The sequence below is a fragment of the Neopelma chrysocephalum genome, unplaced genomic scaffold (assembly GCF_003984885.1).
Source record: "Neopelma chrysocephalum unplaced genomic scaffold, ASM398488v2 Primary Assembly neopelma1_78, whole genome shotgun sequence".
NCBI classification, from domain to species: domain Eukaryota; kingdom Metazoa; phylum Chordata; class Aves; order Passeriformes; family Pipridae; genus Neopelma; species Neopelma chrysocephalum.
The window spans coordinates 34,067-56,855 of NW_020897739.1; the positions used below are offsets into that span (position 1 = coordinate 34,067).

The following is a 22,789-nucleotide window of genomic DNA, read 5'->3' on the forward strand; positions in this document are numbered from 1 at the left end:
CAGGTAGGAAAAACAACAAATACTACATGTAGAGTTTGACCACACAGGCCTAAAAAAGTGACCAGTGGGGCTCCTTTCTCCTTCTGCAGGCTCTATAAATTAAGTCCTTCCTTTCCCAAAGGAGGAGAAAGCCAGAGAGGATGTAAACCAGCCTCTTGTGCTGCGTCAACTGAACAAACCAACAACCTGCACAGCTGATTTTGAGGTAAAAAGTAATCAGAATTCCTGAGAAATGCATTTACTCAACAGCTGGAGCGATGTGGCAATGGTGAGGTTGCTGAGCAACAATCACTGAAATAATCACTAATTTAATCACTGAAAACCAGGGATTAAAGCTTTCTGAAGTGGCAGAAATGTTCTACCTGCATGTATCCAAATGCAATCCCATTCCATGGAACATGAGTTGTTTTTTATGTACAGTTGGTATTAGACTATTATTGCTCAGAAACTGTGTAGCTCAGAGCCTGCCATCATGAAGGACCACGCTGTGTTTGAAACATGCTCAGGTGCAAGAGAGCTGGAGTCATTTCCCAGCAGGTAACTTGACTTGGAAGCAAAAGAACAGCAAAATTAATCAGCGGCAGAAGGCATGAAATTAAAATATGAGTGTAGGTGCCTTTAGGACACTTCAAATTTCCTATTATAAATGGAAATTAAATTAAGGCACAAGTGTCCAAATCCTGATGGGCTTGTATGAACATCAAAGCTTCTACAAGTGTTTTACTTTCAGGTAGCAGGCACAGCAAAAATTAATTTATTCTGCTGTGCCTGAGGTTTGGAACAAGCAGAGCGGCGAAAAACCACCACGTTCTGGTCTCTTGTGTCTGTTTAGAAGTGCAGGGTTTTAAAGGGTCTGTTTTACATACTCATTAAATGCCTGCACAGCCCGGTAGGGAGACAAAAGCATGGAATTTCTCACCAAAAACTGGCTGCTTGTATGTTTAAACAAGCAATAATTATATATTTCCTTGGGCTGTCCTTGTGGAGAAAGGCTTATCTTGATTGTTTTTTATTCAACACGTTTTCAAAATTACCAAAACTGTTTTTATTGAAATGTGCGATGTGCCAAGTGCTTTCCCCAGCCAGAGCTCAGAGTCAGCTGCTGTGGGACGTGGTTTTAATGCCAACTTTCCTCACCCCCCTCAAGGCAGCAGCACTGGTGCACTTGCACCCAAACATGCTCAGGATGGGGAACACTGGTAGAATGCAAATACAGATATTTGGCAACAGGAGTTTGCACTATTCCTGTAATCCCAAGCCTGGAGCTGTGATTTATAAATTCCAGGAGATGCTGCCTCCCTCAAACCCTGTTTAAAGCTCAGCATCCCTTGTGCCAGAGAACTAGACTTAATTTGCTGCTCTTCACCAGTATTATTATTATTATTATTATTATTATTATTATTGTAAATTACCACTCATTTTCTTCTGCAATCCTTTGCTTCTCAGAGGTGCTGTTTTAGGAAGATGCTTCAGCCTGGGGAAGGTGCTTTTGGATCCCACCACATTCCCAGTCCTCATGCCCAGCAGGATCTGTGCTGTTCCCAACAGGTGAGACAGATGTGGCTTTCCATCCTTACCTGTTGGAGTCTGGATTTTCAAAGGGTCTCTAGTTGTCTGAGGGAGAATTTCCTTGTTCATTCCAGATCAGAATTATCCATTATCACACTAAAAGCAGGAGGATTGATCTAATCATTATTTTTTGATACATATTTCGTGTTTTCTCTTTTTTTTTTCTTTTGACTTTGTGTTGTGAAGCAGCAGCTTCCAATCTTTTCAGTAATGATCTCTGTAATGGCTTTTGTTCATAACTGATGAACAAGAAGTTGTAAACAGCCTCGAGGCAAAACTGGAGCTGTGTCTGCATGTCTTATGCAGCTTGATCCCAGTTGTACTAATGAAATTTTGGCTGTAGCAGGCACAGAAAAGTTGCTGTCCAAACACCACAGCTGTCAAGAAATGGAAAAGCTACACAGATTTTTATTATACTGAAGCTGAGGGAGATGAGGGTTGGCTGCAAGGAGAAATTAAGCCAGTGCCTTGTGTTTTCACAAGGTCCTTGCCAGCTAAAACAGGCAGTGACAAATAACTGAGAGAGGCATAGAAGACAGAAACATAAATGATCTAAGAAAAGGGAAAAAATAATGAAATCCCTAAATATTAAAATATGATAAATAACAGTAATCTGCTTCCATGGGGTAATTTGATAAGGGCAAGGCCTCCCTTCCTCATTTAATATACCAGAGAAAATCTGCAATGGAGTAAGGTGAGAGTCTCCCCCAGTGAAAATCTGCCCAGTCCCACACTGGGTTTCCAAGCACAGAAGCGTCATTCCCTGCTGGAATCCCAGTCACAGCCCCCATGGACAAAAAGGCAGTTTAAGGTCTCATGTGCTGACCAGGACAATCTCGTACCTCTGGATATGGAAAGTCAGTTTTCTAATGTTACAGTAACAGTTCAAGGTGATTCTGAAGTGGTACAATTGTCTTTATGTTGGGCAGGAAAACCCTCGGAGCTGCCGACACTGTTTCACTTCACTTCTGTGCACAACCTCTGGGTTTGTGATGTGGATTTGTGTGTGTGAAATCTCCTCACAGAGTCCTCTGAGGCTGGAACAAAGACAAGGAACCTTCAGAGACAGCGGCAGTAGGAGTGTGTTGCCACGGAAAAAAGAAAATTTCATGTGGTAAGTGCAAAAACATTTGTTCTTCCCTTCTCCTGAGCTCTGTGCTCTGTGTCATGAGCGAACTCCAGAAATTTCCTAGGTACCTTGAAGAATGATCTCTGGCCTGCTGAGAAGTGGGAAAGTCCTGCTGGCACAATTCGGCCCCTGAGGGATGACAGAAAGAGCAGGACCTCATTCGTAAGTGTCTGAGAAATAAGGAAGAGGCAAGTGCATGGATTATCCTGTGCCTCAATGGAATAGAAAAAGCCATTGACTAAAAAACTAAAATGCTGTTCCACAGGGAGCCCTGCACAGGCCATGGGAATTGGGATCATCTTTGCTCCTCTTCCAGAGCAACTGCAGTCACCCCAAGCCTCCTGTTCCCAGTTCCTAGGGCTCTGGCAATGGGACAAGGCACAGGGCAAGAACTATCACTCCCAGCCCGGAGCACATGCACTCACCAAGACCATTCCACAGACAGGGCAGCCTTGTCCCAAGCCAGGATTTCATTGGAATGTCATCAACTGCTTGGGAATTGCTTTAAGGTAGGATTGAACTTTATTATGCACTTACTGTCTGTTTCCCACGTGAGTAGAAGTGTTGGGTCTGGGTCATGCAGGACTTGAGCTGCCAAGTACAAACTCTGAGGGTATTTATGAATTGAGGCAATAGAACTTACTCTTCAATTGTTTTATTCACCTTTTCATCCATCAGAATTTCCATGATATTTTATATGAAATACCTCAGAGTGGTTTATCTCCAAATAAGCCTGAATATCCCAGTAGGTTTCAGCTACTGTGAGCTGTGGAGGAAAGCAATCCTAAAAATAACCAATTACAATGAAATAGTTTTTTCTTGCTGGCATTTACTTCCATGAAGAAAATCAAGTGCACTCTGAGAAGCCAATTTCTCAGTCTGAAATGGGCAATCCTGGGGAGATGTGCCAATTTTGAAGTTGTACACAGAGCTCTTCTCAATGGGCTTAAACTGCTTATCCTTGCCTCAGAGTCATTTATCTCCTTAGCCTGAGCTGGAACCAAAGAAAATAGTTTGTCAAGGTATTTATTTTTTTTTTAAAGATCTTAAACTTTTTCTCTCCTCTATAATTATAAAGAAGAAGGCTATCAGCAGGATGACTGTAATAAACAAGACAAGACTGAGCTGCTCATTACTCATCCACTTGAGCTGGGAATATAAAACATTTCACTGAAAAGCCAAACTCAAATGTAAATCAGGAGATGAAAGTGACAGGTGAGGCATCCACAGTAAGTTTGTTATAGCTCTTTATTTATATATATATCATTTCCACCCTGTATCATTAAAGCTGAGGCTGCTTACCTATTCCTTGTCATTATACTCTTATTTTTCTTGCTTCCTGCTCAGTCAAACTTCAAGCTTCTGAATATATTTATTTCTATTTGATGTGTCATAGCCTGCTTTAAATTTTTAACTAAAATCTCAGTCACCTGTTCCCTGAAATCAGGTTGAAGTACGATTTCCACATCCAGGCACACTTCTGCAGCCACTTTATTGAGAAGCCTGGGAAGCCATAGGATTTTATCTACCTCAACTTGGAAACAAGTCCCTGTTTTAGAAGCTTTCAGTAGAGGATTACTGAGGTTCTCCTGACATCCAGTCTGTAAGTAGCAGCTTTCCATCCATCACGGGAAACTGAGCAGGGACCCCACTAAATATTCTCTGGACTGGTCACAGCTTTTTCCCTGGAGAGATGCTCCAGCAGCACTTAGCAGTGAGTGTTGGGGATTAGTGAAATCGATGATCCCTGCCAGGCTCTTTGCAGCACTTAATGGGAGATAAAGCCTCCTAAATTGCCCCCCTCATCTGAGTCACTCCCTGTCAGAGCGCTCAGGGGGATGTGACAGCCCTGTCATTTAGGGCCCTGATAGGGAACAGGTAATTGGGGAGTAGGTAGAAGGAGGAAGCGACTGGAATTATGGCTTAGGTAGAAACTGAAAAGTGGGGCAGCCATGAGATAGTCCCAGTGGAGCATAAAATTGGCAAACAAAATAAGTGCTTTAGAAGCCTATCAGTCAGCGTGAGCTAATTCACCAGGTACAGGGAGAGAGCACTGTCAGCCTCTAGTTTACGTCCCCCCCAAAACGAGGGGGCACAGAGGACCCTGTAATCACTGCAGAGAGAATGACCAGAAAAAACCCCAAACCAATCCCATCACAGCAGGTCATGTCTGTGCTTAGTGTGAAAAGTAAGCAAGAGTCATAGAATTGTTTGATTTAAACCTCTTTATGCACCGAAGTGTCATTGCCCACTGTGAGACAGGCATGAGAGCAAACACAGCCCATGATCTGAGCACGAGAGGGGTCACTCCTTAGACCTCGTTACAATTAAACTGCATTTTGACTCCTCGCCCAAATTCCCAGGCTGTGGAATACGGGATTATGCCTCGCTGGGAATTAGGCAGAGCAGCCTGCCTTGCCCGGGGCAGAACAGGTGAGCTCCCTGTGCAGCACGGCGGGGTTGGATCCTTAACACTTGGCCACCACACAGATTTGCCCTTTAATGTTAAATAACTCTCCAGGCTACACAGGAGAAAGAACTGTCTGTGGAAGCTCTAGCAGGGGTTTAACTGCACAGTGTCACCTCTAGAAAGGGATAATGGGTTGTGAAAGGGCTGTAGAGCAGGGATGTGCAGCAATCTCTCCCTGTACCTTCCTGCTCGCTGACTGTTCCACACAGGGACTTTAAGTGCTCACTTAGAGATTAACCCGTGATTCTTTCTGTGAGCTGCACTAAGGATTTGAATCCTTTTAGTGCTCTTGAATTCACATCTACCGCTGCCTCAGTCACTTGATTATCATTACACTGGGCAATTAACACCGAATTTTAAGTGTCATCCCGATAACATGCATAGGGACATCTAATTGATGTCAGGAATTTAACATGCAGAAAGGTTACCTCGGAAACCTCTTGGTTTGACTCCAGTTGAAGCCAATTCTGTTCAGGAAGGGGCAGCTGCAACACAAGTGTTGTCCAAGCAGGAAGGACTGTGGAAGTAAGTTTTCCTTGGATTTTTCCCTAGGACTTTCCTTTGGAGAAAAGCAGCAGCACAGGTTCATTTCTTTGGGCTGAGGTGGCACATCTGCCAGCCTCGGGAAATGCTTCTCCTTTGCTTAGAGTTACATTCCATCCCCCTTTCTCCAGCAAAACACCCCAAACTGATCCCACTGCACTTTATACTTTGCAGCCCCCCGGGGTGGTTCAGGTTTGAGGGATAACCTGAGGTACTTCAAAAGCTCCAGATATTTTTCTCCTGCTGGAGGTGTCCGCTACTGATAGAAAAGCAAAATAACATGATGTAAAGTTTTCTTAGTCACTGAGGAAACACCGAGTGGCCACAAGCTCTTTTCCCAAATCCTGGAGCTCTGCACAGGGGTCCAGCTCCCAATTCCGGGTGGATTGACCCTGACAGCAGCAGAATGGTGCTTCCAGGTGCTTCCCCCACCACACACCCTCCGTGGTCCTGCCTGGCCACGCGACTGCCCTGTCCCTGCTGGTGGGGACTGTGTGTGTCCCCCAGCTCTGGCACCCCAAAGCCACTGGGGTCAGAGGCATCTGCTGCCACCCCCATCCCCTTCCAGAGCAGGAACTGCTCCATATTCCATCCTTGATCTCCCTGGGACCAACTTCAGCAGCCCGGGGAGGGTTGTTGCCAGGAGGCAGATCCCTGGCGTCACCAGGATTCCCACACAGTCAGTGTCGTGCCCCCCAGGAAATCAGAGCACCCCCAAGCAGCAGAAACAGCAGTCCCCCTCCCACATACACACAGACTTGTTGCTAACAAAGCACCTGCAGTTTCTCCTCAGCTCCCAGCTCCAGCCGAGAGGCAGGAACAGCCCAAGCCCAGCCCAAAGCAGCCCCCAGCCCACTCACCCACTTACAGGTGCCGGAGCTCCGCAGCAGCCGCTGGTTCTGCGCAGGCAGGAGAGGGATCCCAGAGCTCCTGCAGCTCCTGCCTGAGGCAGGGAGGAAGGAGAGGAGGAAGGAGGGAGTGCAGAGCCCAGCCCAAAGCCAGGCTGCCAAGCCCCCGGGGCTGCAGGCTGTCACTGCTGGCCTGGGGGAGCCCGGTTGGAACAGGGTGTCTTGGATATGTTCCATTGCAGAGCCTCCCCCTCTGCTTTGTGTGAGGCATCCCTTTGCCTCGGGAAGCTCGTTCCCAGGGTCGGGGATTCACAGTTGCCTCCACAGGTGCCACTCCTGACGCCTCCCATCCATTACAGCCCAGAGCCCTCCCGGTGCTCTGAGTGCTCCCAGCACAGCAGCACCTCTCGGGCTCTGCTCCTGCCTGCTGAGCTCCAGCGTTTAGATCCAGCTTCCCTGGAGAGCAGGTAAGCACAGCTTGGAAATCAGGAACCTGGGAAAAGAACAGTCTGTGTGGCCCAGAAGAAACCAGGTGGCTCTTGCAGCTGAAATGACAGGTTTTGCCTTGCCTCCTTCTGCATAAGGTTTTCCAGGAAAGAAAAACAGTATCCTAAGGACAGATTGTGAGAGAATAGGCTTCCAATTAATTATTTGATGGATGTAGGAATGATTCTTCGTTGGGTTTTTTTGGTGTTTTTTTCTTTTATTTACACTCCCCTTTTTATTCCAGGAATAGTTTAAAATTGTTCCTTTAACAAGTCATTTAAATTTGAGAGGAAAAAAGCATGACTTTAAACCAGTGGACATCTTTTTCAGCATAACTCCGTGTGGAATTATAACAACTCTGTGTGGAATTATCCTGTGGAATAAATGGAGGACAAGAAAGTCCAGCCATGCACAGACACTGTATTAAGTGCAGTTTTGCCACATGTAATTGCAGATGGAATTCCAGAATCCCAGAATGCTAGGGGCCCAGAGTTGGGTGCAGGAAAGAACGACAGTCAGAGAAACCTCTGACCAAGAGAGGATCCTGAGGGCCCTGCATCCAGACGAGGGGAATCTGTCTAAGAATCTCACCCCAGCTCTCACTACACACACACTGTGAGCAGTAGGGTTGATCCCTCTCCCAGAACACTTCCATCTCTTTTACAGGCCAGCAGCTCCATCTGCTGGGAGCAGAGAGAAGGCAATCTGGTCTTTAAAAAGGCTAGTTGACTTCTTCCAACAGGTAAGCATTCAAGCAAAAAGTGCCCAAAAGAGATGGAGTTTCTGGAAAACAAAATCTGCAAGTATCTGATTTTAAGTCGGATTGTCAACAGTTTGGCTTCCATGGACTGGTCACCTTGGCCAGATGTGTCCAGTTGTGCTGTAAATGCATTTGTCCATGATGTAATTTCTACTTTATGCTTGTAAAGACCATCTGGGTGACACCAGGCCTCCCAGGACACTAACTCCAGGCGTTCTGCAGTTCCCATCTCCCTGCACACACGGACAGGTAACGCCAAACCAGGCCAAAGCTTGGTGTTCCCTGTGCTCCAAAGGTGACCAATGGAAAGAGTGGAAATGCTGCTGGTGCAGGCACTGCTCAGTCAGGACAATGATTTACCCTCTTCCCTGCTCTTCTGTCCCTCCTTTACTTAGTTTATTCCCAGGAGCTATGCTGTGCCAGGGGCAGCAGAGGCAGCCAAGTGCCTGCCTTAGTCCCAGAATATCTGGGATGAAACGCAGAGAAAATAACAAGAATATGGAAATCCTCTGCATTCAAAGGAGGATATTTGTGGTGCTCTTATTTAAGTCTTAGGTTTATAATATAAAAGGAGTGGGTGGGGTGAGGGGTGGGGTCTGGGCAGGGCTGTTGCTATAAAAGGAAGATGTGGGGTGGGGTCTGGGTGGGGCCGTGGCTATAAAAGGAGTGAGGGGTGGGGACTGATGAGTGACAGCAGAGGGGGGGGTCAGGGTGTGGCCATGGCTATAAAAGGGGTGAGGGGTGGGGATTGATGAGTGACAGCAGAGGGGTGCAGTCTTGAAGACTAAATCCTTCATTTTTGGAGTCTGCAGGCTCTCACCTGCCTGGGGCTCTGTCCTGAGCCCCCACACCACAGGATTTGGGCTCCTCCTTTCCCCTGTCCCGCCCTGGTCCCACCCTAGTTCCCTTCAGTTCCCCCGCTGGGGATCCAAGGGGATGTAGTCTTACAGTGACAGCCGGGGCTCAGCTTCCCTTTAGCTTTTTTTGCCTGATTTCCTCTGAAAAAGCGGCTTCTGCGGACACTCAGCCCCTGCCTGTGCCTGTGTGCCCCTGCCTTTTGTTTTTTAGGCACTTTGATCACCACTCTGGCTGTGAGGCAAGGGACAAACCTCTCAAATACTCCAAAATCAAGCCTTAAAATCAAGCGACCAAACTTGTCAGTGAAAAGGGAAAAAAAATACTGACAAAATGACATTACAGCCTTTTGACTCAGAGGGTAAAGTCCCATCGTTCAAAGGGGGTAATCTAATCAGTAATTAACTCCAGGTCACTCCTCTCACATGCCTGAGGATGGGCTGTAGCAAGCCCAGAGGGCATTTCCTGTGCTTCAGCCAGCAACAAGCTTTGCAAATGGTTATTCTTCCAAAGACTGACATGGATAACTGAGGATGCCAGTTACATTTGGGCTTTTGCCTGTACCTGAGCCCCTCGCAGTCCAATATGCTCTTTAAAGGCACGCTGATGGGGTTAGGAGGGCTGGGCAGGATTTTCCCACCTGCTACAGTTTTGCTGGCCAGGACGGAGACACCCCAGCAAAGCCTGGAGCTTCACACTCGGGCTGAGCACCCCCCCAGGTTTCAGGGAGATTTTGGACCACATCCAACAGTGATGCATCCACACGGTGCACTCCTCCATGAGATAAAGAGGAGGACAGAGGCCACCCAGGATACCCCAGCACCCACGAGTCCCTAAGTACTGATCTGTCCACCCTGCTGTGCTGCTCCCTGCACAGCCCCGGGTTCAGAGATGGTAGAGGAGGAGCCTGGTCGCTGCCAGCCTTCCCCCAAACCACATCCAGGGGCTGTGCCACCCCTGTAGACAAGGCACTAATAGAGCAAAAGGCAGAGACTCGCCAGCATCGCCGTATTTATTTCTCACCCCAGAGCACACCACACCGACTTTGCAGGGACACTCTCCAGGCAGCCCATCTGGCACTAAGGCACTTTTAAAAACATGTTAAACATTTTTTCCCAGCTGCAGCTGCCACCCCTGGGGGTGCCTGTGCCTGCCGGCTCAGCGCAGAGTCACCAGCTCTTCAGCAGAAGTGGGGTGGATGGCGACGGTGTTGTCCAGGTCGGCCTTGGTGGCCCCCATTTTGATGGCCACAGCAAAGCCCTGCAGGATTTCGTCGCACCCCATCCCTTGCATGTGCAATCCCACCACCTTCGGGAAAGAAGGGAGAGGGGCCGGGTGGGAGACCCAGCACTGCCAAAATGAAGGCCTGAACTCTGACCCCAGGCCCTGGGGCGAGCGGGTCAGAGCTGACCACACGGGGACAAGAGGACAGCCAGCTGTGGTGCCCACCGCCCCCCTAGCTGTCCCTCCCTGGTCCCCTCCACTCACCTTCTCCTCCTTGCCAACACACACCAGCTTCATGAGGCACTTCACCTTCCTCTGGGTGACAGCGTAGTACAAGGGGGTGAAGGATGTGCTGTAGATCTTCACATTCTCCTTCCCGTGCGCAGCCACAGCTTCCTCTGCAGCAGAAGACACGGCGTGTGCATTTACAGAGAGGCACTCAAGCCCGTTTTTTCAAGGCTCAGACGCACTTGCCAGGGATCAAACCCCCTCCTCGAGCAGCAGAGCAGCAGCTCTGAGCCACGGCGTCCCCAGCCCCGCGCCCTGTCTGTCCCCACCTTCGGTGAGTCCCACGGTGCCGATGGGCGGGTGGCTGAAGACAACGGTGGGGATGTTACTGTAGTCCAGCCGGGAATCCTGCTTGCCCTCGAAGAGCCTGTGGGCCAGCTTCCTGGCAGCTGCGATGGCCACTGCAGAGAGGGACAGGGAGCCTGAGCCACGCTGGCGTGGCACTGAGAGGCTGTGGAGGGGAGAGGGGCACGGCCGCAGTACCCGGGGTGAGGAGGGCTCTCCCACAGACGTCCCCGACGGCGTAGACCCCTCTCCTGGTGGTGTTCTGGTACTCGTCCACCACCACGTGGCCCTGGGCGTCCATCTGCACGCCCTGCCATGGGAAACAGCAGCTATGTTGGCGCGTACTCCGGGAGGGATGGGACAAGCCGTGCCCATGGGGGGAACCGTGCTGGTGGCGAGGGGGCGAGTGGTGGGAGCACCATCCTATGAGAGGCTCTGGGAACCCTGAATACCCGTGGGACACCCGGAGACCTGTGGGCACTCTCACACCAGCACAGAAGGGATGTGCTGCCACCTCACCACTTGGTCCAGGCACAGCCCCTCGGTGTTGGGCTCCCGCCCCACGGCCCACAGCAGGCAGTCCACATCCCGGATCACTCCCTCTGTCGGCTTGCGGCCGGGCACCGAGCAAGTCACCGTCACGTCCAGCAGCCCACAAGCGGACTTAGTGACAGTCTTGACCTGTGGGGAATAACAGGAGCTGCCTCAGGAGAAGAAGGTGCCAATGGCTTTTGCCCTGCAGCTGTGCTGCAAAACCAGGAACGTCACCAAAACTGCAGCTCATCAAGCAGCAGCCAAAATGGCAGCTTTCCCCAGCCCTGCCTCCCCAGGAGGAATGGGATAAACCACAGGGCTGCTCTGCACGTTCGTACCTGCGTGTGCTTCCAGACCTCCACCCCGGTGTTCTCCAGCTCCTGGGTGCAGTTTGAGCTGATCATGGAGTCGAAGGTCCGCAGGACCTGGGCAGGGACCCCCCAGCCCTGTCAGATGAGGGTCCACAGGCGAAGGCACTGCCTGGCAGCCCCTCCACCAGCATTTCCCTGCTCCTGGGACCCGAGAGGTTTGGGGCGTTTCTGGTTAAACTTCTCTGTTTGTTTTTCCATTATTTTCTTTCCCTTTAATCCTCTTTTCAAGTTGTGACTTGAAATAAAGCTCAAGAGAACGGGTGCGGTGGCACACAGGGCTGCAGAAATTCCAGGCACACAGGCTGGTGCTGCCAAAACATGTCCCCCCAGCTCCCCCTTACACCCATCAGCCCAATGCCACCATCCTCTCCATCATCATTCCCGCGCCAGCTCAGACCCTTCTTTACAAGGAGCTGACAAGCAGAAAACCCCGGTGGATTGGGATGTGACTGCCAGGGGGGAAGCGCGGCTGGGGACAGACAGATGGTGGGTGGCATTACCTTGTCCTGGCGGATCAGCAGGGATGACTTGGAGCCCAGCGTGGAGAGGATCCCCGCGATCTCCACCGCGATGTATCCGGCCCCCACGATAATGCTGCGCCTGCAGAGAACCAATGATGCCGTGTCCAGGCACACGGAGCCGGTGCTGGTGGATATGGGGGGTGAGCCCCACTTTACCTGGGCAGCTCCTCCAGGTCGAAGAAGCCGTCGCTGGTCATCCCCAGGCTGGCACCTGCAAAGCAGAGCCCCTTTCACACCCCTTACCTGCCCCACTTCCCCTCCCCAGACCTGCTTTGCTCCAGCAGACCTCTCTCCTGGGGAATTTCGGCAGGCTCACCGGGAATTTCGCTGTCGGAAGGGACAGCCGGGCGCCCCCCCGTGGCTATAAGGATGTGAGGGGCCGTGTACTTTTTCCCCTCCACTTCAATGGTTGGCTCAGGATCAGCGGTGAACTTGCCATAGCCCCGAATGATGTCGATGTGAGCCTTTGGGGGGAGGTAACAGTCATGGGATTAACAGAAGGATGGGCTGCGGGAGACAGCTAATGGAGCCAGGGCTCCCACATTTGGAAAAGGGGAAGGTTGGAAAAGTGGCCACAAATCCATCAGAGCCCACTTTCCCCCTCGGCCCACAGCATGAACACGTCCCAGGCTCACCTTCTTTACGTTGCTCTCGTAGATGTCATTGAGGCGCCGCACGTACGCGTCACGCTTCTCCTTGATGGTTCTGGAACAGAGTAGGGAGTACTGTCACCATCAGCAGATAAGAGCTCAGGGAGAACAATGTGGCAATTAGTGCCATGGTCTAGTTCACAGAGCGGTGATCGGTCACAGGTTGGACTCGGTGATCCTGGAGGTCTTTTCTAACCTAAACGATTCTGTGAACTCCACCCCTTTGGTACATTATATCCGTGCCACAAAATAAAACAGCCCCCTGTGATCACTTCCCCACCAACCTGCGGTTTTTGTGCCTGCCTCTTCTTCCCACAGCCAGTGTGCCACCCCTCTTTTCCAAAATACAGCCATGGAAACAGCTCTGCATCCACCCACGGATGCGGGGACCCCTTTGAGGTGGACAACGAGCCAAAGGGCCACGGTGCTGACCTGTGGCTGCTCCCCATGGGATACTCACTGGGAGGTGCTCACTTCCAACTGGCTCTTTCCATTCTTACCTCCAGTTAAACTTGACACTGGGTGTTTCAAAGCCATAGTCAGCGTGATCATGGATAAACTCCGCGTGGACAGCCGTGTTCCACATCACCTGCCCGCACAAACCTCACGTTGGCTCGGGAAGACTGGTTTGACTTTGGGAAACCCCCCCCGACACACTTCCCCATACCTCACACCTGCCCAGAGCAGCCCACAGGACACAATATGCTCTGAGGCCCTGCTTCCTCCCCGTTCCTTCCTCCCCACACCCTGTGCCAGCACCTCCCTGCAATTTGGCAGGCACCCACACCAGACCCAACCCAAGCCACCGGAGGTGCCACCAGAACCAGTGGCAAAACACCCTTACCTTCTTTGGCACGCACCCAACATTGACCTGGGGGTGGAATAAGAACAAAGCTCAGTTTTAAGGCTCAGTTTCCCAAAGGCAACGCTCAGGAGAACATCCCACAGCAGGCTGGTGCTGCATCTCAGCTCTCTGCCCAGGAAAACAAAGGCGAGATTACAGGTTCCTGGCAAAAGAGGGGTGTAACTCCCTCGGGCGCCTCAAGGTCTTGCGGTTTGACTGTTTTCTTTCACTTCCTTGAAAGAGAATAGGGAAGGTGAAGCCTTCAAACACAGGGGGTTTTTTCCAGTGATCGTTTAAAAGCGATTTGCTGGGAGAAAGGTGTCTGCCATCCCCTTCCTGCACTTCTGATCCTGGTGTGAAAATTTTTCCAGCAGAACGCAGTTAAGGAATAAAACTAGAGCCTGTCCCTGGCTTGTTTGAGGAACAAGCTTGTTTTTTGGCTTGTTACCGGCTCGCCGTGCCCGTGGGCTCTGCTTAGGCGCCTTGCAGTTCTGCTGCACAGGCGCAGGATCCATCAGCACCCCGTCACCGGCTTGAAAACGGCCGGGAAGAAGCAGGAGGAGAGGAGGATTGGGATCTGTCCTGCTTCGGCGTGACAAGGTGGGTCCTTGCGCAACGCTCCCGGTCCGGGAAGGCGATTCCTTCCCTCCGGCTCCCCCCACCGCGACCACCCCCGGGGGCACCGCGACCATCCCTGGGGGCATCGGGACCATCCCCGGGGGATCCCGCCCCGCGACACCCGCCCCCCGCCGCGGGTCCCCCCGCAAGTGACTCACGCAGGTGCCGCCGAGGCGCCGCGGCTCCACCAGCGCGACGCGGGCCCCCAGCTCGGCCGCCCGCCGGGCCCCCGCCAGCCCCCCGGAGCCCCCGCCCAGCACCAGCAGCTCGTAGGCGGCCGCCGCCATCGCTCCGGGCTCGGTCTGACCCCGCCGCTCCGCCCCCGGGGCCGCCCCATCCCGCCCCGGTCCCCTCCCCATCCCGCCCCGGTCCCCGCCCCGGTCCCCGCCCCGGCCCCGCACGACACCACGGACTGGGGTTGACAAGGGCGTTTATTGGTTCGGGTACAGCGAGGAGGATTTGCAAGCACTTCCAGGACAAATATACAGAGGGGATGAGAGGGAGGGGGGGGAAATGACAAAAAAAGGGAGACAAAATAAACCAAAAAAAAAAAAAGAAGAAAAAAAATAAGGGGGCAGGATCAGCACAGAACGGGAATAGAGCTAAAAGGGGAACGCTTTTTTTCCGGGTTATGACAACATACTCCCAAGCAGGAATCACTTCCTTTCTCCAGTTAAGTCGAGCGGTCTTTCCAATAAAATAAAGAGTGGTGGGGGATGGAGTTAGTGTGTATTTCCCTGGAAAACAAACTCTAATTCATGCCAGTTAAACACTAGAACTAAAAATGTACAAAGAAGCTTCAAAGGAGATGAAGTGTTTGTTAGAGTTACCTTTCCCTCTCTGAACAGTCCAGAAGGAAAACAATGACTACAAATACAGCAGGCAAACTGACTTTCGGGCTGATGGGCACGGGAGAGAGAGAGTGTTGTAAGGAATTCAGTCTCAAGTTGTGCTAAACGCTCTTCGTCCTCTGTATGGCACATTTTGGTCCATGATGGGGATTTGAAGTTGAGACGAACCCTGATTTCTTACAGAAACGTGTAAATATTGTTGCTTTTTTTTTTTTAAAATGCCAGGTGTACTTCCTTCTACAAAGGTTGGGAGAGGTTTATAGGAAGTAGTCTGGGGTACGACGGGTAACATGAGGCTCTCCACGACGAGGTGCTGGGTCAAACTGGAGGCTGCAGGGAAGAGAAAGGGATCACTTACCCTCCTCCACGAGTCATTTTCCAACGCCACAATAAATACCAGACCTGTTCTCCTGCTGCTATTGTTTTACTCATCCCAGCTGCTTCCACATAAAACATTTCAGGTCTCAAAACAAGTGTCCATGGGAGCTAAAACTCATCCATTGATCAAATTGCTGCTTACAGCCCATCCCCATTGTCACGTGAGCACAAAATTCAGACCCTCTCACCCACCTTTACAAAGCTCATGCTACCAAAAGTTAAAACAAATACATAAATCTGGATGTTTTTACTCTCTCCATCAAGACTGGGCAGTAGAGGGATTAAAGTGCAGAAGCTCTGACTCTCCAGCCAGCCAGGAAGAGGAGCTTTTAGGAGCTTAACTCACTACTTATTTTTAGGGTAGAGCAAACAACATTAATCCCAGAGTGGTCTGAGCTGGCTTTTCATGGAGAACCCCTTTGGAAAGGATCAGACATTCCTCACAGACCTGTTAGGAACAGAGAACAGCCCAAGCCAGGGTACTCACAAGGAATATTTTAAAGTGTCATCTAGTTCCATGATAGCAGCCTGGTTCCCACAGCGGTAACAGTAATTGGGGGCACTGAAAATGGTAACCACATTCCGGTCGTGGCACCAGTTATAACCCTGCCAGGAAGAGAGAGAGAGAGAGAAAGAAAATGTCTCTGTTAAACCTCAGCTTGTCTGAAGTTCCTCTTCAGGCCTGAAATGCTCCACGTCGCTTGTGAAACTGGAGATTTCATTAAGTATTTCCAAGTGACTTGGTTTCATTTCAAAATAGGTGCTCTGCTGCAAGCAGCAGCAGTAGGTACCTGGCAAAACCAGCTTCAAGCACTCCCCGGGAGATCATCCATTCCTCATTTGTGTGTTTATCCATTTTATATACAAATTATGGGCTGTACCACAAGAAAAGCCTTGAGATTTTTAGGGATGCCTACAGCTTTCATCCACCACCACTGACAATTTGCCTGCTGGATGTGGGTGACTTCAGACACATGGTACTGCTTAAGGGATCTATCTGCAGCAGATTTTAAAAATACATCTGCTCCATTGACCCACCTGGCAGTTTTCCAGCAAGACATTCAAGAATAGCCTGTTGACAGCCAAAAATGGCTTAATCTCTGTCACATCTGAGTATGCAGCAGCAGCCCAAGTAGAGCTGTCAGCATGTAAGGAGATTATTCCTGCCACAAACAGGGTGCGAGGGTCCCTTTGGCAATTTACTTGGAGGGGGGCATTTACTTGGAAAGGGCAGGACATCCCCTTATTTACACTGCCGGTCAAAGCACATAATTTTACATTGCTTGTTTTTTTTCACGTGATTAAAGCCTCTCCTTGGCACTTACCCGCCTAAGACTTAGGTGTCAACAAACCCATCAGTGGAAGGTGTCAGCGAGGAGACACCAGTGGCTAGCCCTGGTGTTTGGTTAGCCCTGGCTAGCAGAGTGCTTGCCCTACCTCCATGACCAGCTGGTGAGCACGGGAGACCAGTGTGAGACCATTGGCGTGGTTGAACGTTTCGGAGATGTCCTGCCCGAAGGTGTAGCCAGCACCACGTGGAGATATGCCCCAGCCACCGCGGTCATCCGGATCCGACCACAACAGATCACACATCGGACCCTTGGGAAAGATAAAGTGTTGTTAGATTGCTGCCAAGACGCTGAAATATTTTATTTACAGTAACAAGACTCCCAGCACGCTGAGTTTATTCACAAGCCCCACAACTTCCAGCTGCCCTGGGAGCTCCAAGGGTGGTTTTTCAGCCCTGGTTTCAGGCCCCCAGAAAGAGATGAACAAGGATGAAACATCACTGAAGGAGGAATTGGCTGGGGGGGAAGGATGGTGACACAACGTGGCTTTACGGGGTGGTTGTCAGTTCACAGCCACGTCTGTGATGAGGCTGAAGGTAGTAAACACCTTTCCCTGCCAAATACTGCCCTTTGAGTCAGCTTGACAGTCCAAAAATCCTGTGATTCTGTGGAAGACATCTGTGAAACCCCCACAGCTCTCCTTTTGTAGGCTGCTGTAATCAAAGCAGACTGACTTGGGTGTGCTTTGCCTAAATATTCACCTGCTCTGGCTTTTGGAAAGGCCATAATCCGTGTGTAACCCTGTTTAAATGGATTTCACTGTGAGGATACATTTGCATTATTGAAGTTTCTGAGGGATTTCCTTTCTTATTACCTCATGTGGAACTTCCTGTAGGCGGTCCAGAGCCCTGATATGATCCAGTGTATCTATGGATGGAGAGAGGCCACCGTGGAGGCAGAATATCTGTTCCAGAAAAAAAAAACAGCAATCCATTCAGTGCATGTTGTTAAGAATGATCTCCAAAACAGCTGCTTTTAGCTCGATTGGCAATTACAGCCCTCGCATCACCACTTTAAGGGAGCTGGTTTGGGACTGTTCTCGTGGCTGTCAGACAATCCAGTCAGCAGAACCCCGTGGAACGGAGTGTTTTCCTTCTCCAAGGCTTACCTGGCCGTCTACTAGAGCTGTGAGTGGGAGATAATCAAAGAGGTCTGTGAAGTACTTCCAGACGTTGGCGTTGCCGTACTTGCGCAGACACTCGTCGTAGAAGCCGTAGACTTGTGTGATTTGCCTGCTTTCGTGGTTGCCCCTCAGGATCGTGATGCGTTCCGGGTAGCGCACCTGGGGACGAAGGAAACGCTTCCTTAACTTGGGAATTGTACCGTGGGCATGGAAAGAAACAGTAATGGAATACTGCAAACAGCAGCCGAGCGCTCAGCTCTGTGCTCAGCACGTGTCTGTTGCTGCATATCAATTTACATCTGCTGAGCTCAAGCCAGCTCCGGAGTCTCCAGAGCAAATCCAAACTCCCCAAAACCACAGGTTTTGCCCCAAGTCTCTCAAGCCATACCTTCAACGCTACTAGGAGAGTCACCGTCTCCACGGAGTAATAGCCTCTGTCCACGTAGTCTCCCATGAACAGGTAATTTGTGTCCGGCGACTTCCCGCCGATCCTGAAGAGCTCCATGAGGTCGTGGAACTGCCCGTGGACATCCCCGCAGACGGTGACAGGGCATCGTACCTCTTGCACGTTCGACTCTTTTGTAAGGATTTCTTTAGCCTGGCAAGAAAAACACATTTAGGTCAAAAAGGTACGAAGCTCTTTCAAGGGCAGGTGTGGATGTTATTCCACTGCATTTCCACTGGAAAGCCGGATTCAAAGCCACTCAAGCTGACCACTGGAAAAACAGTTTGGTGTGTGAGGACAGACAAGGTGTGTTTCCCAAATCCCTGTGCACAAGGACAAACAGGTCTGTTATAGTTAGGCCTGATTCCCTCCCCCAGGGCACTTTTTCCCTGCCAGAATTCCAATCCTCTTCCAAGCACGACAGTTTAGTAACTTCTAAAAGCAAGTCACATACAACTGGAAAAGCAAAGTGAGAGGCAATTGAAACATACCGAGCTCCAACCAGCTTCCCTGGCCATACCCAGCTGGCAACAAAACGGCCACAGATGGAGGGATGGCATCCCCGGATTTAGTCATCTCTTCTTCCACACCCAGCAGCTCCTCTGCTAATTACAGCCATGTAATGTAGCCTATCTGCACTGCCTTATTATCCTTATCAAATGCCAGGTTTGCTGTGCTGCCTCCAGCTCGCCAACTGATGCCGATCAGCGCTCCAGGCACACCAGAGGCACAGGGAACACTCCTGGGTTGGCTCGGTCTGATCCCAACAAAAGGGAGGGAAGAACACCAGTGCTGAGCAGTCACCAGCAGGTGATGATCCGGGCATTCCTTGCCACATCCCTTAGCTCAGGATGAGGTAGTTCCCACCTGCTACTGCCAGGAAGGAGCTGCTTCCCGAGGATACCCTCAGTGGGCTCCCCAAGGATGACTGCATTCCCATTCCAATGTTTGCTGCTTTGCCTCTTTTAGGGAAAGCTTCTATTTGGAAGGAATAACTAAACCCCAAGCAGTTTGGACAGCTTGGACAGCATCCAGTGTGCCCCTTGCACGGAACATAACCCGAGGGATGTGACCCTGACCCTAAAAGACACATCCTGCACATGGACTCGATGACGTGGGGTCTGCCTTGCACTCCTAACCCGACTGGGAACTGCTGAATGTGTTGTATTTGAGTGCAATAGTAGCACTCAGATTCTGCTCACACATCTTTAAAAGCATTTATAGTGCTTTTGGAGAGCTTCCACCCTCGGGGAGAGACAAATATAAACCCACAAAGCAGCTGCTCTGTGTGTTCCGACTGCTGCACACAGCAACAGGCTAGCATTTAGTTGGAAGCTGGAGCTGAGCAGAGCTCCCCTTCCACAGGAGCAGGGCAAATATGCCCACCTTAAATTCAGCCCAGGAAGGCAGGCCAGCCCAGGTTCTGAAATTTTGGTACCAGGAGGATCCAGAAGTTTCCCCTCATGAGAAGGGAGGAGTTGGCAGCTGATGAGCAGCAGCTCCTTACGCTGCCAACCAGCTGTTCCCCTGCAGCCCTTTTTAGCTCACCCTGTGGACACACATCCATGCACGTGAATAGACCCAGCCTGGCATTTCAACTCTTCAGAGCTGGTTTAAGTCAGGCCCAGGAGCCCAAGTTTGCCCTCACACGATGATATTTGAGACCTTCAGAATCTTCAGTATCGATAAAAAACACCCCAGAAAAGCAGTAACTACCCAGTGCATCCGCCTGCGCTGTGCAGAGTGAGCACTGACATCAAATGACTTAAAATAACGAAAAGCACCATTAAAAAACAAGAATAAAAATCTCTGATTCAGGCAAGGCTGTCTGGCATCGTCATCACTTATTTATTTCAGGAGGCTGATAAATAACTATGACTGAAAAGTCAAATTTTAGCTACCTTTGCTATAGAAAACAGTGACTAACACTATCAGCTTCCTGAGCATCTCTGTCCCACTTGTTCTGGATGAAAACCATATCCAGGTCAGGATGAAAAGAAGCAGCTTTCAGGTGTTTTCATTAAATAAACCCAAACAAGAGTTGCCATGTCTGTGCTCAAAGTGACTTTGAAGAGCAGACTGTTTGCTAGCTGTGAGCTTGCCCATCATCCCAGCTCCTGGTGTGGTTTGTGTACAAGATCCTTGGAGAGCAGAGATGGAGAGATGAAACATTCCTGACCGTGACTCAACACAACACTGGGAATTTCACGCAACCAGACTGTGGCCCTTCTTACACCTCAAAAGAACAAGGGTAGGAAAGAGAAGCTACAAGGAGAGGGATTGCTATGGAAGACTGCTTGTTTAATTCAGGAGACAGACTTTTCCTCACCTTCTTACATATCCCATTTCATTATTTTGGTGAAAAACCCTTTTTTTGGTGAAAAATCCCTAACCTGGATTAAGCGGGATGGCTCTCAACTCCCTCACCTGCACCCCTAGCCATGTCCAATCCTTCCCTCATTGCTGTCCATTATGCCAGTAATTAAAAATTACACATATGGTAACTCTGAGACTTTGGGGTTCTTTTCTCCACCTCATTTTGATTTTTTGTTTTAGTACCGAGCTATTCCACAAATATAAACCCGAGGCAAGAGGTACTACTGTGTTTGGCCTCTTCAGAATCAGTCCCAAAAAAGGGAATGCTAAGTGACAAAAGGGTTTCTCCAAATATTATTTCAAGGAAACCAACTAAACCAGCTTTGTGGCACGGCTGCACACCCAGAGTTTTTTGTAAGCTCCTCTCCTGGGTGACAAAACCACTCCCCAAAACTTAAACAAGCCAAATCAGAGCACGGCACAGTATTTCCTTTGTGTCCAAGTCCTTTCCATCAGTTTCCAGCACCCTGGAAGTACGAGGTGCTTGTGACAGATGACACACCTACCTGTCACCTGGAGGACAAACACCCTCCCCACCTCCAGCTGAGCTGCTGCTCTCCCTGTTCCCTGTGTGCACAGCCACAGTCTGCTGGCACTGCCCTCCAGCTTCCCAAACTGCCACAGCTCCAGCTTCCCAAAACACAGCAGCCACAGCTCCCTCAGAAACCATGGAGCTCTGGAGAAAGAGTCACAACGCTCCCAACACGGGATTGAAAAAGGAAAGAGGGAAGGAAAAAGGAGGGAAGGAAACACAGGCAGAGTGGGGGTGAGGTAAGAGTCAGGATCATTGCTGGAAGCACCAGCCAAGGAAAATCTTCACTTGGTTACTGTCTGCAGTGTAGAGGGAATGTTCACACAGAGCTATTGGACTTCTCAGACAAAACCCCACACCAGTCTAAGGATCCTTCTCTAGACTGAAAAAAAAAAAGAAAAAGACTCTTGCCAGTCTCCACTAAACCAATCCAATCCGGCATTTGCCAAGGGCTGTCCAAACCACAGCCCGGAATTGCAGACGGTGTCCTTTATCCGACCATTCCTCCTTCTATTTTGGTCGCCTTCAGCAGGCTCCGAGCCTCACCTCTGACCCGCTCTGCTTCCCTAGATCCCACCTTGGATGTCACGGGGTTGCCTCACTGACCTGGGGCTGATTTTTCAGCACGGGGCTACGACACGTTGTGTAGGATACCAGGATGACAGACACCTCACAGGCACCATCCACGTCTCCCAATGCCCGATATCCCGCAGGCACCAGCCCGCTTTCCCAACGCCCGACATCCCCACGGCCACATCCGTGTCTCCCAGCGCCCGATATCCCACAGGAACCACGCCGCTCCGCCAACGTCCGGGCCCCGCACTCACCTTCTCGCAGAGGCTGCGGACCTGGCTCTCGCTCAGCTGCCGGCACTCGTTCAGCTGCTCGATCCACTGGTCGAGCTCCTTGGCGAAGCCCTTCTCCTCCATGGCGGGGGCCGGGCGGGCCCCGCGCGGCCCGGGCCCGCCTGTGGGTGGCGGCGGCGGCGGCCGGGGACGCGCGGCCCGGTCGGGTCGGCTCCGCTCCGCGTAATGGCGGCGCCCCCGCCTGCCGCGGCTGCTGCGCACTTCCGGCCACGCCCACGCCGCGTGTGCGGCGGGCGCGCGCACGCTTCCGGCGCGCCGCGTCCCCACTCGGAGCCGCGCCCCGTGCCCCCCGAGGCCACGCCCCTGACGTCAGCCACGCCCCGCCCCTCAGAGCCGCGCCCTTCTCCCCGTGGCCACGCCCCCTCGCGGTCCCGCCCCTCCCCTCCCTCCCGTCACAGCTCCCGCCCCTCCAAGCCCCTTGGCGCAACCCGTGCCGTTCCAAGGAAAAATGGATAAAACGCTCCGCTCTAAGGAAAAAGGATAAATAAAATCACAAGCTTCTGCGTTCGCTGTGGGTGTCGAGAGCCAAGCGCTGCCAGCAGGGCAGTTGTTCACTCTGGGAATGTATGAAAATCCCTTTCATTAAGTGTGTTACTAATTCCCTTCACTATATTCCTGTGACACACTCTTGGGCACGCATACCATGATGTACCAAATGCAGTACGTGATTAACGAATATAAGCAATAAAGATTAATATGTTTGCTTACAGTCTGGTACTCGATCCATCTCGCCCTCAGCCCTAAATTGTGACTGACCTGCACAAATTTCTACTCACTGCTTTTCATTTATCTTCTCCAATTTTTCACTTGCTTTACTGTCTCCTCTGTACGAAAATGGAATAGTAATATCGTGATAATGATATAATAATTCACT

The 22,789-nt window shown here is 50.8% G+C and overlaps 2 protein-coding genes across 2 annotated transcripts; both read right to left on the bottom strand.

The window, feature by feature from the left end:
- Positions 1 to 9,661: 9,661 nt before the first annotated feature.
- GSR (glutathione-disulfide reductase) lies at positions 9,662 to 14,282 on the bottom strand. The gene is made up of 13 exons (XM_027689906.1): positions 14,154 to 14,282; positions 13,378 to 13,404; positions 13,034 to 13,122; positions 12,519 to 12,588; positions 12,200 to 12,347; positions 12,040 to 12,094; positions 11,863 to 11,962; positions 11,330 to 11,416; positions 10,977 to 11,138; positions 10,656 to 10,767; positions 10,442 to 10,573; positions 10,149 to 10,282; positions 9,662 to 9,968 (listed from the first exon to the last, which is right to left on the bottom strand). The coding sequence occupies exons 1-13, from the start codon at positions 14,280 to 14,282 to the stop codon at positions 9,819 to 9,821; spliced, it is 1,395 nt and encodes a 464-aa protein (XP_027545707.1). The 3' UTR covers positions 9,662 to 9,818.
- Positions 14,283 to 14,408: 126 nt separating this feature from the next.
- On the bottom strand, positions 14,409 to 22,114 carry PPP2CB (protein phosphatase 2 catalytic subunit beta). Its single transcript, XM_027689912.1, has 7 exons — positions 21,877 to 22,114; positions 18,085 to 18,294; positions 17,682 to 17,855; positions 17,388 to 17,477; positions 16,662 to 16,823; positions 15,712 to 15,830; positions 14,409 to 15,176 (listed from the first exon to the last, which is right to left on the bottom strand). Exons 1-7 carry the CDS (start codon positions 21,976 to 21,978, stop codon positions 15,104 to 15,106), a joined length of 930 nt encoding a protein of 309 aa, XP_027545713.1. The 5' UTR covers positions 21,979 to 22,114; the 3' UTR covers positions 14,409 to 15,103.
- Positions 22,115 to 22,789: the final 675 nt, after the last annotated feature.